Below are 15,340 nucleotides of genomic sequence, written 5' to 3'. Positions count from 1 at the left end.
ACCAAATTCTCTAGAGTGTTCAATTCTCTTATCCTTTCTGTATGTTTTTGCTGTTTGACCCTTTCTTACTCTTCAGTTACCTAGAAGAAAAATGTCTCATATAATAATACTTGCAGCCTCTTACACTAGTAATTTGGGGTTTATACCTACATTTAGTTGAGAGGCACTGGACTTATTTTCAGTTTTTTGCTGCACTTTTTGCTACATTGTCACAGTTAGTACAGTACATGAAAAGTGCACTCAGAAACTACTTAAACCTTGATATTAGAAAGAAAACTTGAAACAGCTTTTGAGGGAGAATTTACTTAAAATGGACTAAGTGGTTCTCAAACATCTTTATTTAAATACTGTCACTTGTTGACATAGACATCTGAAACTGTTATACAGTTTCACAGTTGTGTATTTAATAAGAATAAAACCAACTAGGAGAAATACTGGGAATCTTTTTACTTTCTTCAAATTCTTTCCTGGGTCACTGGGTTTTTTAATGCAATCATGGACACAATAGAGAGAGAGAGGTTAATAATAACATTGTTTTGGTCCTTCAGTCTACCAATTTAATATAACACAGGATCAGATAAAATAATGACCCAAGAAAAATAGTGCTTTGTGTTGACCTACACAGGGATATTGAAAGAGGGCCAATTTAATCAAAACTTTTGGCATGAGTGTTCTACCAACATCAGGGACTTGCTCTGGCAGGTGAAGGACATGACTTTTTCTTCTGTTAAATCTTTGACTAAGAGAGATTGTGCAGGACAAATACTGACTAGTCCAGAAGGAAAACCAAGATTAAACCATCCTTCAAGCCCATCACTCTTCCTCACATCTTATTGCTCTTTGGGATTGGTGGTTGTGTTTTTAGAATTATTTGTCAATTCCACTCAGGAACAATGGCACAGTAATAATAAAGCTTAATGAGAGAGACAGGATTATGGAACAAATATGTAGGAGTCCAACTCCACCAAATCCCATTCCAGTATGGACAGTTTGACCTGACATAGACAACAGATACAGGATAAAAAAGGGTAGCAAATTGTACCCAAATTGCTTCCAGGGCATTCAGAAAACTTGAGTTTTGTTCTTTTAACCTGGGTCTTTTATTTAATTGTGCTGGAAAAGGAAGGTTTGGCTCATTCTTAAAGACTTTTGAAGTTTCTGAGGCATTTGGAAGGACAGGGAAGAAGTACTACTAATTTGTGAGACTCAAAGTATTTAATCTCTTTTCTACTGACAAACTTACAGAGAAGAAAAGTGCCCTTGCTTATACCAGTCTTAAAAAAGTTAGGAAAGCATCATCATCTTCCATGTAATGTTGGTCTTCAGAGGTGTTAGTTCCCACTTACTTGTCCCCAGGGACTTCCCTTCTTTCCCAGTCTTGTGATAATTATGTATCTGTGATAATTATATTCAATGAGCAGGGACATCACGGAGGGAGCATTGAATGTTCCTCTAGATTCTTGTAGAAATTTACAGATACAAGTTTGTGGCTTTCACCTTAGAAACAAATACCCTATTACAATAATCTCATTTTCTTTTAATAAGTTACAGCCTTTCCAGCCCTAAATTAAACACACAGTAACCCCCAGCTCACAAATAGTAAAATCATGATGATATGTCTGGAAGTCCAAGCTAAGAGGACATGGGTACCTGACCAGTAAAGGCAGAACAAGAGTCCAAGTCCAGCTGGCTCAGGTAGCCTCTTCCATCTGCAGCCCACGCTCCCCACTAGATCTTTAACTCCTTGCCCTCCCTCTTCCTACCAGATTTCTGTCTTGTCAGAAATGCCAGTGGAGCTGTTTGTGGGAATATGCTCTAAGGCAGTTTCAGTCAAGATCATCCTGGGTAGCAAAATCTTTTGCATGTTTCAGGTAACCCAGCTCTTTTTCATTAAATGAAATTCATTAGGGAGATGCAACACAAGCAATTTAGCCAACAGAGAAGAGCCATCTCTGATAGGGGCTCTTGAAAAGCAGCTGGAAATGAGGTGAGAAAAATCACCATGGTGCTGACTAAAATGATCACATAATAAAGTCCTAGGAGTCATGTTTGGGTATGACCACTCAATAAAACAGCTATGATAACTTGGTTGGATTTCTTCACTGATTGACCTGCTTTAAGAATAAAATCATATTGACTTGAGCTAGACCACTTGGCAGATGCCCACTCAGCTGCTCACTACCTTCCCCAAAAGGACAGGGGGAAAAAATGTGTGAAAAAGCTCATGGGTTGATATAAAGACAAGGAGATCCCTTGCCAGTTACTGATACAAAACCCGCAAACCAGACTCAGAGAAAAATTTTTTATTTCTTGCCAGTAGATTGGAGATGTTAAGAAATAAAGATGAAAATTAGAGAACCTTGACCTCTACCTCCCTTCTTGTCCCAGGCCAAAGTATTCCACTGCTTCTTATTCAGCTCCTCTACCTCCTCCCCATGCTGAGCAATGCACAGTGGATGTGGAACAGGGATTTGCAGTCAGTCTATAACAGTCTCCTCTGCTCCTTCCTCCTTGCACTCTTCCTTCACTCCAGCGTGGGTCCTTCCCATGGGCTGCAGTCCTTCAGGATGAACCTGCTCCTGCATGGGCTCTCCATGGTCTCCAGCTTCCTTCAGTAAATATTCATCTGCTGCACTGTGGGTCCTCCATGGGCTACAGCGTGGATAGTGCCTCTCCACAACGGCAGGGGAGACTGCTTCAACTCTTTCTCCTCTCCTTCCCTGACTTTGGTGCTCACAGGGCTCTTTCTCAGATCTTTTCCCATCACTTTTCACTGCCATGCAGTGCTTTGCCTTTTCTCACACACTCCTTCCCCGAGGCACCAGCATGCCTGAGGGCTCAGCTGTGCCTGCAGTGGGTCACTGAAGCTGGCTGGAGCCAGCAGTGTCCAGCATGGAGCAGCCCTGGCCTCTCCTCACAGAGAGAATTCTCATTTGCAAGCTAAATTAGAAGGGAAATTGCTGTGTCTCCTAACCCTAGTCCTCTCCTAGAGCTAGTCTGCTGATGAATGTTTTGATTTAAGACCCTGTACAATTTGGAATATTTGATATTTCCAAAAGGTGACTTTTCAACCGTCAGGGGGAAGCATCTTCATGGGCCAACAGTGACAAGGAAAGCACTTTCCAGCTCTTGCCTCCATTCCCACCATATGTGTCTGTGTATATGTCTTTGTGTAAAATTGAGTAGCATGATACTAATTTTTAATGGTGGAGGTGTGGCATGTGGTGTTCATAATGCCAACTTAGCATTTTTAGCCTTTCTTCTTTGCCTCTCCCACTGTTGTACATTTTCTCGATATTCTAAAACACTTTTCTTCCTCCAGGAATTTTATTGAGCCTTTATCCACCACTTTCCAGTAAACGCTAGGTTTCCACTGCCTGATTCTCCTGATCACACACACACTCTCCCCACTGCTACAAAGAAATTGGGATATGTAGGCATCACAGATTCAATCTAGCCTTGTCCACTGTAGGCACCAGGAGTGAAAACATGTCTTAATCACCAATTTGGATCAAATCCAGATCAGAAATACAGTTGGTTTAGTTCCTTACCCGCCTAATTCCATTTGAGTTGATGTGTCACCAGCATCTGAATGCTCTTTTTCACCACCTCCAGGGTGTGTCTGATTTCTTGCAGGACATTTTCTGATGCTTACATAACCCTGCTACTCAACCATCAAGGTTATGGATGGTTTGTTATGGATGGAGCAAGTGCACAAGCTTGAACAGCATCAGGCTTACAGATTGCAATTAGAATCACAGAATCATAGAATTGTTTGAGTTGAAGGGGACCTTGAAGATGATCTAGTTCCAACACCCCTGCCATGGACAGGGACACATTCGATTAGACCAGGTTGCTCAAAGCCCCATCCAGCCTGGCCTTGAACACTCCCAGGGATAAGCATCCCTGGCTGCCTCCCCACCCTCAGAGTAAAGAATTTTTTCCTTATAACTAATCTAAACATGTTCTCTTTCCCTTTGAGGATATTCCCCCTTGTCCTGTCACTACATGCTCTTGTAAATAGTCTCTCTCCCTCTTTCCTGTATGCTCCTTTCTAGTACTGGAAGGCTGCAATACCATAACCCCTAAGTCATCTCTTTTCAGGCTGAACAAACCCAGTTCTCTCAGTCTTTCCTTGTAGGAGAGGTGCTTCATCTCTCTGTTCATCTAGGTCATTTAGTTGTTGCTTTGTGAACTAAAAATAGAGTTGGAGTGCTCAGGGTATAAGAGTGATCCAAACTTGAAGACCACACCACAAAGCCAACCAGGCTACCTGAGGAGCTGTTCCTCACTGTAGCCTTTGGTGCTCAATTTAAGGAGTGGGTGCACAATGAGATGGGCTTTGAGCATGTCTTCAGAAATAAGCCTATTGATATATCCTTGAATTCATGTCCAAGCAGAAAAATAGGTGGCTGTTTTTTGGGGTTTTTTTTGATTAAGGTGTTGGACAGGTAGTTAAGAGGTTAAATTAAATCACTGCAGCCCACATGGAAAGATGTTTGAAAGGGTCAAATACTACAATGGTTATTCATGTTCAGCTTGCTTTTCAGAGCTCCACTTCTTTGCAGCACGCCAAAGCATGGCAGAGCAGCATGGGGTATTATTGCTTGGTAATCTGAAAGAATGAACATGGAAAACCATTAATGTTCAACCTACATGTGTTTATTTTCACTAGACTACAGTACTTCTTTCTTATTTTTCTCTTTTATTCTCTTTCCCTCTCCTTATTTTTATAATTGTACTGATACATATTTTTGAGATGTTTTTCCACTCTTTCTTTACTTCATCTTCTGGTTCTGTTGTGCGTTCTTCCATGGTTTTTCATTTTCTTGACCACCTTGTGTTGCCATCTCTTTTTATTCATCCATTTGCATGTCTGTCTTCCTTTCTGTTTTATTTTCCCTCTTCCCAAACTTCTTCCTTTTCACAGCATTGGAACACGGGAGATAGTCACCCAGAAGAACTTGAGTGGCCTGGTGCCCATCCGAGATTTCAGACTAGATCCCAGCCTCCTCTACTCTATTCCTTTACTAGCTCTCAGCCCCAATTTACTGATTGTGTGGCTGTTTCTGAGCATAGCATACCTGGTGGCCAGATTACGTTGCAAGTGAAGATAGAGTTCAAAAACAAAACAAAAAAAAGAAAAAAGAAAAAAAAGAAAAACAACAAAAAAACCACAAAAACAAAAAAGTGCTTGAATGTGTATTGCCACTTGGTACCTGCTGGACAAAGGAATGTGTCATAGCATTGTCTGCCAAGAATTATTATTATGCCTTACAATTTTACGTTTCTATTGTACTAAACTGTAAATATACATCAAATTATTTTATCAAAAACAGTTGTATTGAAACTTTAAATTATTGTTCTGCTTTCAGTGCTTGTAACATAGTCTGACATTGGCCTGTTACCTCTTTACTTTAGCCGGCCTGAAGATCTCTTACCAAATAGTTTTGTGTTACTTGTTTCATGTATTCCAGAGAAAGGAACTCTGTCTGAAAAGAATTTGTATCTTTTTGTATATTTAAGGTGTATGCTAATCTTGCCTTTCATTTTTACGAGGTATGAAGGGAAAAATAAAAACTTGGGTGGGGTTTATAAGAAATTGTAAGAAATTTATTTAAAGAAGTAACAAATTTATACTTTCATTTCAAAGCATAATATCCAAATTACATTATTGAACAGTTTGAAGAACCATAGTCTTGTTCCTTTCTCATGGTTAAATATATTCTATTAGACTAGAAAACACTCATAAAACAACTTGCAGTTTGCTGCATGCAGAGTTATTTCATTCTATTTGTAGATCTGCATTTTGCAATGTATTAAAGACATGAGGAAAATTAACCTTGTGGTTAGGAAGGGGATGTGACTGGCTAATGATCCATTATCTATTTTAGGTGCTCTGCTATAGAACTTACTGTGAAATAGGGTCATCCTAGAAGTTAAAGATAATGGTCTTTAATTTTCAGGCAAGAAGTGGGAGGTATCAGTTAACTCTTTTAGTAGGTGGGTTTCAGGTTTTCCACTGGTCTTTATTTTAATTACATTAGACTAAATATTACTGTTACTTCCATTTTTAAGCGTTGCACAGCTTTAATAAATTATGATGCTGATAGTGGCTTAGTGATAAGCGAGCGATGGTAAGTTAGCATTTATTTCAGTGGTGAGGCTAAAGTGGCTTCCTAGTTTAGTGATGCAGAGTAAATGCAGATGAAATCTGATCATCATTTATATATAACATCAAACTAGGGGAGGCCTATTTAAACAGAAAGATTTTGTTGATGCTGTGGTCTGGCAGAGCTTGTCAATAGCAATAGCTGATAAAAATACTAACCTCATTTAATGTAGTTTGATAACTTCATAAGGGGTTTTACTTCGCTTGGTGCCTGAGATGACATTGGGCTTCTGAGGAGAACTAGTACTGTGATTTGTATTTTCTACTATTAACTTGCTCAAAAAATATAGATAGCTTTAGCTTTTATTATCAATTTTAAAGGAATTGAGAGCTGCTGAGAGAAGTATGCTGAAATAAAAAAACCAAAAAAGCACGGTTAGAATAAAAATCAGAATTAAATCCTAAATTTGGATTTAATTATTCTAACTAAAAAAAAAAAGTGTGTGGTTATATTTGTGTCTTCATGAAATCAGACTGTGCAGTACACTATCTCTTAATATTTTTCCTCACTATTCTTCCAATTTTGTTTTTAAAAGAAAAAAAAAACCAAAAAAACCGCCACAAAGACATATATGTTTATCTATATATATAAAGCACATGTCATATTAATTTTTAGTGGCAATGAGTTTCAGTACATTGGTACCTCCTCACTGCTGTTGAGGTTTACCATGCTGTGGTGGTTTGGGACACATCCCTGTGCTGTGCTGACGCCTGACGCTGCTGTGTCTCCACAGAAATCATCTGTTCTTTATGGTTAGCACTGGTTTGTTTGCTGGGGGTGCCCCAGTCTACCTTTTTACAAGGTGAGCAGTTGTCAGGTTGGACAGTGGCCTTGATCTTGCAATGTGGGGAGTGTCCTGGGTTCAGTCTAACCAGATGTGAAAGTAACTTTAGAATCACAGAATATCCTGAGTTGGAAGGGCCAAGGATCAGTTCCTGGCTTGGCACAGGCTGTGCCTGAGAGCACTGTCCAAACACTTCTTGCACTCTGGCAGGCTTGGGGCCATAAACACTTCCTTGGGCAGCCTGTTCCAGTGTCCAGCCACACTCTGGTGGCAGGCACATTCACTGAGCTCCCTGAGATTATTAATCTGTTTAAAGTATGAAGGTGCTGCTCATGATTACCACTAGGGTTGCAATAAGACCACCTTAAAACTGTTTGGAATGAAAGCCCAGGCTTCTTGGAAATAATGTAGGTTTTTTCTTTTTCATTTCAATGGGGACAAATTTGGGGTGTTTTTTCCTTTTGGGGCCAGGTCTGTGCTTTTGTTAAGGCACTCAGATTTAAGATACAATAGTGCATCCTATTTATGTGCTTCCAGGGAAAGGAAGATGGCATGTGAAATGTGGGAAATAAATCCTTGTCACCGTATCTGTGCCATGAGGGACACATGCAATAACCAGATGCAGTGAAATGTGATATGAAGAGAATGATTCACTTTGCAGTTAAAATGCTCACCTAGCATCACATATTTGCCAGTTAAACTTACTGCTTTCATTAGTTCTCTGAAGTATGATTTGTGCAAACTTTTGATGTATCTATTTGGCTGCGAGAGCCGTCGGGGGAGTTTTGTGAAATACAAACCAGTGCCAGAAAAACAGTGTCATCACAGATGATCCATTCTATAAAAGGCAAGCACAGAATGTGCTCCAGAGACAAATTTCAAACTTAGTAAACTATTCCTTGAAGCAAAAAAAAAAAAAAAAAAAAAAAAAAAAAAAAAAAAAAAAAAAAAATTACTGTATTTTATGAAGTTAAACTAGGTGTTACATACAGAACACAGTTACAGCCAGTTTCATGAACCAAAATTAGAAGAATGGTGAGGTCTGTAAGAGCACGAGAGCTTTCAAACAGAACCAGAATCCAAACCCTCCTTTTGAATCAGATGATCACAACTTACCTGGTAGATGCTGCAGCTGTCTCCAAGGCAGGACTAATTTGACATTTCCACCGTAAGATGCTGTACTGTACACTTTGCCATGAAGGTCTAGTAGTCATTGTTTAGGTTCCAGTCCTCAATCAGGGAAAATAATTCTCCTGCAAGCCTAAATTGATTTATAATATATATTTAAAAGATAGTGCTTCCTCTTTGTATGTCTGTTTTTTGGATATAATCAAAGGAACTCTGGATTAGATTTACAAGTGTAAAGAAGCCTTATAACTGGAGTAGTTTTCTATTGTAGCACAGAACCTCTTTGTAATGTGGGGCAGTTGCACCAAAATATTGGGTGAAAATTAAATTCTGCACAGCTTTGTTTCTTTGGGGTGATGACTGTCAATGCAGCCAGTCTTTTTTGCACTGCTATTTCTTGGTTAGGATTTTTTTTTAGATTGCTTTGGTTTTCACGTCCATTTATGCATGCAGAGATAACTAGAAAAGCATACATTATTTTTGTATCAGCTCTAATCTTTAAGTAAGTACTTATAATACTGACATACAGGGAACAATAAAATTACTTTAAAGCTCTTATAGGGAGATCAGCAGGTTTTTGTTTTCAGCTTTATGTGTTAATAAATTAGCAGAACTGCTTTTAAGCAATCCCTTGGGATCCCTTGTGCAGTGAATGGCATGTGAACTCCACAACAGTGTACCTTGAAATACATGAAACCAGCGTGAAAGACCCTTTTGAGTAGATGTGCTGCTGCTTTCTAGAAATGCAAAACTAGCAATCAGACATAGCTTGTGTCCATTCTGTGTGCTTCTTACTGGCATTGTATGATGAATCATCTCTTTTAATATTTGCAGTGGCAAATTAATTAAACGCTCATTAAAAATAAACAACTTTATTTTAATGCTATAAAATAACCAGTTCATTTCATCTTAGTTTAAGTCTTTTTTCTTTTTTTTTTTTTCCCTTTTACTGCTGTCATTTTTTGTGCTTGTTTTTTTCCCCAGTGAGGGTTGTCGCCGAGAAAATACAATGAAGAATGTTGGATGTCGCAAGTATGCATTTAATTCCCTGCAACTGAAGGCTTTCCCAAAGTATTACAGGCCTCCAGAAGGAACTTATGGAAAAGTTGAAACATAAGCATACCATGTCCTTTAATTGCTGTTCCATTAAAACATGTGGATACACTCTAGATTAACACATGATTTTGTCATCCAGAAGAGATAAATAACCTTTTTGTATGTTTCGTTAGGTCATACAGAGCATGTTACTGAATTGGAATCTATAGTAACAATTATTCTGACACCTTAGCTTGAGAATAGTGTGATGACTCTCTGCCCGTTTCAATAGCCTTCAGTGTATGTAAGATGAGCAGATACTGTGCTACTTAATAATTACCTATATGCAAATAGCTAGGTACCTCCTGGATGGGCAAGGACTCTAGGAACGGCATTTAGGCAGCTGTTTCCATAACATCTTTTTATACTGAGTTGATGTCAGATTGAGCTTTTCCTAAACTTTTTAAAACTGAGAGTAAAACTCAAAAGTTGTAAATAAAAAGGATCCTAGACAGTTTAGTAACTGTAGAATGCATTGTTACAATCAATAAAAGGGGGTTTGATTAAAAAAAAAAAAATCAGCACAATAAGAGCCCGGAGAAAGAATTGTTTTACTGTATATAGGATGCCACCTTCATGTGTGAAATTAACAATATCTAAAAGGCCAGACATGTGAGGTCCGGTTTATAATTCTGTTCAAATAAAACAAATTCCTGTCATCTTTGGCAGATAAGGCCTTGGGCACACAACTGATTCTTAAAAGTATTTCAGAAACATCATGATGCTTAACTCTTAATGCCAGCAACAGTTCCCCATGCCCTTCCCCACTCTAAGGCAAGTGCAACAAGCAAGTTGCTGATGTTGCACGTGACGTGTTCAGTATATTCCATGGTGTTGTACATTAAGTAACACATTTTTACCCATGGTTTTTTTATATCACTTCTGGATTGTAAGCCTCAGTGTCTCGGGGCGTTACGTTATTTTGGTCAGCGTACGATTTTTCTGTATCGGTTTTGTATGTCATTACCAAAATGCTCAAAGTGCCCAATGCATCCCCTTTGCTCCAAAATCAAAATTGCTTTCTGTTTGCCTTTGCATTTCACCTGTTGAGAGTCCTGGTGGGGGGAAGCGTGGCCGGTGTCAGGGTATTTCTGAGGAAGATAGCAATGCCCTGTGTTGATAGAGGGGAACTGCTCAGTGCTACTGCTCGTGCCTGAGAACCACAGGTGGGTTCTAGCTTATGACAAAGGTGGTCAGTTGGATAGCATTTGATAAAAAATGTTCAACAGATCTCCTCTGAAATAATCTCCCAAAGAATGCCTTTGAAGCTAAGATAGCATTTTAAAAAGCAGCTAAATGTTCATTTCCAAATTTTAACAGGATCCAGTAATCTCTAGCTAGTTTCACTCAGCACACTGTCCTTTCCTTCTTGGTTTCTAAGAATCTGAGTTTTAGAATAGAAAAAATCTGCCCATTTTTTCTTGTGGGAGTAGCAACAGCCAGGTAAGTATTTGGCTGTTTTCTGATTTCTTTCTCCCTCTCACTGATGTTTGTCTGTGCTGTCACTGCTCTATCAATCAGCCATGTTCATTCTGCTCCCATGTAGGTTTGGGGGTTACAGGTCCAGCAGTTTTTGCATTTTGCTTTTTGCAGTTTAACACTGAGCAGCATGTCACAAGGCCAGGACAGATAGTTCTGCTGAACTAGGCTGTTACCATTATTTTAGACTCTTTAGGATAACAAAACATGGAATTCTGTGCAAAAGCAATGTATTGTAGTACCTACCCCAGGTCTGAACAAATCAGCTACAGTAGAATGGTCCCTCGGAAATGTTGCAAACCTATTTGCCAATTAATAAATGGTGATTTTGTTTTATTTTTTGCTAATAAGAAAAGAAATATATGATGAAAAAATTTTCAGTGAGATCTCTTTAGACATGCTACTCCATTAGTTCTGCTCAGCCTTCAGTCCCTGGCCCATTATTAAATGCTACTTGATTTTTGTATAAACTATGCTCTTTATATCCCTTAGTTTTTATGAGTTGTTAACTTTATTTTGTCTATTTCAAAAGTGGTTTATTTTAAGTCCTGTATTGTTACACTAAAAATCTCCCAATGTTCAGCTTCAGAAAGAAATTACAAATGTCTCTTGTAACAATTAGCAGCGCCACTCTCTTAGATGGTGGCCAACAATCATTAGACCTGCTATAGAGCTTAGCAATCCTTTATTTATTTTGGATAGCAATGTAATCTGAAAAAGTTGCTGAATTTTGTCACGGTGGAGCCGCAGCCCTGGGTGTCACGGGGCTGTGCCGGGGCACTGAGCTGCCAGCGCGGTGTCCCCGCAGAGCGCCCTGGACATGGCACTGCCAGGATGGGCATGGAACTGCCAGGATGGACATGGCACTGCCAGGATGGGCACGGCACTGCCAGGATGGACATGGCACTGCCAGGATGGGCACGGCACTGCCGGGATGGACATGGCACTGCCAGGATGGGCACGGCACTGCCAGGATGGACATGGCACTGCCAGGATGGACATGGCACTGCCAGGATGGACACGGCACTGCCGGGGTGGGCATTGCCAGGACGGGCACGGCACTGCCGGGAAGGGCATGGCACTGCCGGGATGGACATGGTACCACTGGGATGGGCACGGCACTGTCAGGATGGGCACAGCACCGCTGGGATTGGCACAGCTCGGGCTCCTCCCGAGGGCAGCGCCGACAGCGAGGGCTCAAGCGGTGCCTCCAGAGAAAACTGTGACACGTGAAGTCCACATGGGACCCTCACAAGGGGGAAGGGAGCTTTTCTGTTGCACAGGAGAGGCAAATCTAAGGATTACTGTAAAATGAAGTTCTGTCTAACGTTCCTTTTTTGAGTACATTTTTTAAATTATAAAACATACAAAGGTAAAAGAAGAAAACTGTTGCCAAGTATGTTCTGTGTATGTTCTGTGAAAGTACCTACAGCACAGTTGCCTTTTTTCATTTATATGTGTAAAATTATTGTATTATATGACACAGTTTTGTCCCAACACGACTGTATTTGCTATGCTTTGTGCATTGAAATATTTTTATTTATTTGGTTTTGGGCAGTATTAATATATCATAAACATATGGCTACTGTTTTATATATTCTAGTTCATCCAATCCATGTATGCTGTAAATGTGCTAGTCTTTAGGATGAAAACCAATAAAGAACTGACAAGAATAACAATGGTGGCTTACTTTTAATATACCTGTGGTAAGGGAAAATAAACACTTTCAGGCTCCTTGACTTGATACACTTTTATCTGTTGGAGAGCATATAAAGCCAAGTTGTGTAGGGAGTCATTTTACACAGATGTGCAAGTCAGGAAGTTGTTACTTCTAACCCCTGCTAAAGAACAGCTGATACCAATTTTCTGTAGTTGTGAGGCACCAGCTTGTCCCACATGCTGCACATTGTGCCGCAGCAAAGTGAAGAAGTGATATGACATATTCTTCTTCCTTAATTTTACCTACTTCCTCCGTGAATATTCTGTAAGAGCTTCCTGAGCTTTGTTCTCTGTTCTTTCACTTTTCCTTCCATTAGCAGAATTTTTTTCCCCTGCTGCTGCTTCCCACTGAGCCAACTCATCCCTCCAAGCAGCTTTAGCAGTTGTGCTGCTTTTCAACATGGACAGGTTGTCCTTGTGGATTGTTATTTTGATTTCAAATTAAATAAAGTTTATATAGTAGTGTAACAGACAATAATTCAGAGCATTCTGATTTCTCTAAAATATGAAGAATAGAACACAAAAATATAATTCTGTTTCCACTGGGAGTTTGGGAACTGCCAAATAGAATTTTCTTTGTGTGAAAGAGGGATGAGGAGCATTGATGGAGCTCAGTGAATTTTTTTTTTAGTTATATAAAAGGAAAAACAATAGAAGATAAAAACCCACACTGCTTTCATTCAAAATGCATATAGAGAAGATGCTTGAGAAGTAGGAATTTCTGAACTGCAAATGCAAAATCAGATGCATATATAAAAATATATATAAACAGATTTCAAAACTTCTAATTGGTGTTCAAAAAGTATCTGCCAGTTTTACCCTTAATTTTAAAAGGTGGGCTGTTTAAAAAATGGGTGAAAATTTGACATCTTTAAAAGGCATTCTGAGCTATCGGGAGGTGTCCCGTGTTTGACACTGCTGAACATGTTTCCATAAAGATTGCTCCATCTGGAGCCCACCATGACTCCTGGTTCCCTGTGCACCTGTGGCTGTGTGAAGGGCCTTTGTGTGCCTGTGGGCTGTGAATGATCCCATGGGGAGCTGCTGGGAGCAGCAATGACCACGTGCTCTGCTCTGGGGCAGAACTCCATCTCTCCCCATGACTTCTGCTGCCCTTCAGGCAGAGCTGGAAGTGCTCATACAGGCGTCTGTGTACGGACACCCACAGCACTTCTGAAGGGATTGCCTGGTGCCACAGATGTGCTTCAAGTCTGAATCGTGTACTGTGACAAAAGAGAGGAAATAGTCATAGATGAAACACAAAAAATGCATGAGAGAATAGAAAACCAAGAAGAGTACAACAAAAAATAGCAAACCACTTGTTTAAACCAGAGAAAGAGTCCTCATCAGAAGAAGCTGTATGTAATTCTGGTGACCAAGGGTGAGCTTTTCAACCTTTTTCAGTTTGTGAATTCTTAAATATATCTAAGTCTTGTATCTTAGAAACTTTGTATCTGTATATTGTTGCTCACTGCACATGGGTTTGTTTAAAAGACTTCTAGGCAATGAAGGAAAACATAACAGCAACCTTTTATTCTCATATTGCTTTAAATGTCAGGAAAACTTTCTCTCCCAATTCATGAAATATTTTGCCCTTCACAATTTAGGATGGATGCAGTTTATCCATTTATTCACAATGTGATTTGAAGAGGGGTAAGCAAAAAATGGGTAAGTAACAAGAGTGAGTGACATGGACACAGGGGTCACCTGGGACCTTTCAGCCTGGACCCCAGGAATGGCCATAACCCTGCTCACCACGGGAAACTGCTGAGAGTGTGGCGTTAATAACACCAAGGTTGGGGGTTTCATCCCTGTATGGGCCATTTGCCCAAGAGTTGGACTCAATGGTCCTGGTGGGTCCTTGTGACCCAGAATGCTCTGTGATCCTGTGTGACAGACACACAGGGAAGGTTTGGGAGCACCAGGACCCAGCCAGGGGCTCCCACTCGTCCTCTTCCACCCACAGCCACCTGCATATTCCCACCTACTCTGGGTGTCCTGGCCAGCCAGAGAATCCCCACAGCAGTGGCCACTGCCTTCCTCTGGTGGAAGGGAAGGAGGGAGGGAAGGAGGCTGCTGTGGAAGCGAGGCTGGCCTGGTGGCATGGTGCTCACACATGTCCCCTCAGACATGGCTCCTCGTGGGCAAGGGCTGCTTGGCAGCACAGACCATCCCCTCTCCTGCTGTGCAGCACCTCTTGTGGAAATGTGCTGGGACTGTAGTATCATTTCATCTAAGACTGAGAATCCTGTTGTAGTGTTTGTTAGATCCTGCCCTTAAATGAAACATCCCAAGGATCATACTCTGGTTGCTGCCTGTCATTTAGTTTTCCATTGGCTCAGCATATTGGTGGCACCTGCAATTTCCATTTTGAAACAGAGGCAAGTTGATCTTTGGAGTTCCTGAAATAAAAGCAGTAAAACATGTTTACATGAAGGCAAGACAGCTATTAAGTGTTCTTAGTATTTGTCTACAAATTGCTTGAATTGCAGACACGTCTCAAAATGCTGCTGTTAGCCTACAGTACAGATTGGAGAAGTTCTGAAATGCAATATGGGAATAACTCACTTTTTTTTTAGGTATTTCAAGATGTTGATTGAATTGCTGCCAACTGATGTCGGTATCAGGCAGATGAGGGCAGCAGAACCAAGCACTGAAATCACTGAGACGACCTGCTGCTAGAGAAATGCTCTGAAAGGGGATAAAATGCCCTTCATGTTTTAGGTTTGTAACAAACATGAGGTGAACCTGCCTAGGTGTTTGAGAGACATCTGTCAGGCCTGGAATACCATTCGTTAGCTACAACAGGATCCTGCCCTTCTGATGGGTTTTTCTCTATTTTTTGCTGACAGCAAAACTCTTTCATTTGGGGGTATTCCTGCCCCCTTTAGTTCCTCTAACCATGCTGTTTCATTCCCTTTTCTTCATGTTGTGTTTTGACCAAATTTCCCATGAGTGTGTC

The 15,340-nt window shown here is 40.4% G+C and overlaps 1 protein-coding gene across 18 annotated transcripts in view; it reads left to right on the top strand.

Annotated features, from left to right (window-relative positions):
* The window catches only part of INPP4A (inositol polyphosphate-4-phosphatase type I A), a 112,081-nt gene extending 99,743 nt beyond the window's left edge, over positions 1–12,338 (top strand). For 17 of the 18 annotated variants that reach the window (XM_059839472.1, XM_059839467.1, XM_059839471.1 and 14 more), the window contains one exon: positions 9,070–12,338. In XM_059839472.1, coding sequence (XP_059695455.1) covers positions 9,070–9,202 — 133 coding nt within the window. In that variant the 3' untranslated portion in view covers positions 9,203–12,338. Of the gene's footprint in view, positions 1–7,494; positions 9,040–9,069 lie in introns of those variants that run through there. The other variant, XM_059839477.1, reaches the window with a different exon arrangement.
* The last annotated feature ends 3,002 nt before the right edge of the window (positions 12,339–15,340 follow it).

Source organism: Haemorhous mexicanus, chromosome 2, assembly GCF_027477595.1.
Source record: "Haemorhous mexicanus isolate bHaeMex1 chromosome 2, bHaeMex1.pri, whole genome shotgun sequence".
Lineage (NCBI taxonomy): Eukaryota > Metazoa > Chordata > Aves > Passeriformes > Fringillidae > Haemorhous > Haemorhous mexicanus.
Note: the sequence above shows the minus strand (reverse complement) of the source record. Positions and strands in the feature narration are given on the sequence as shown.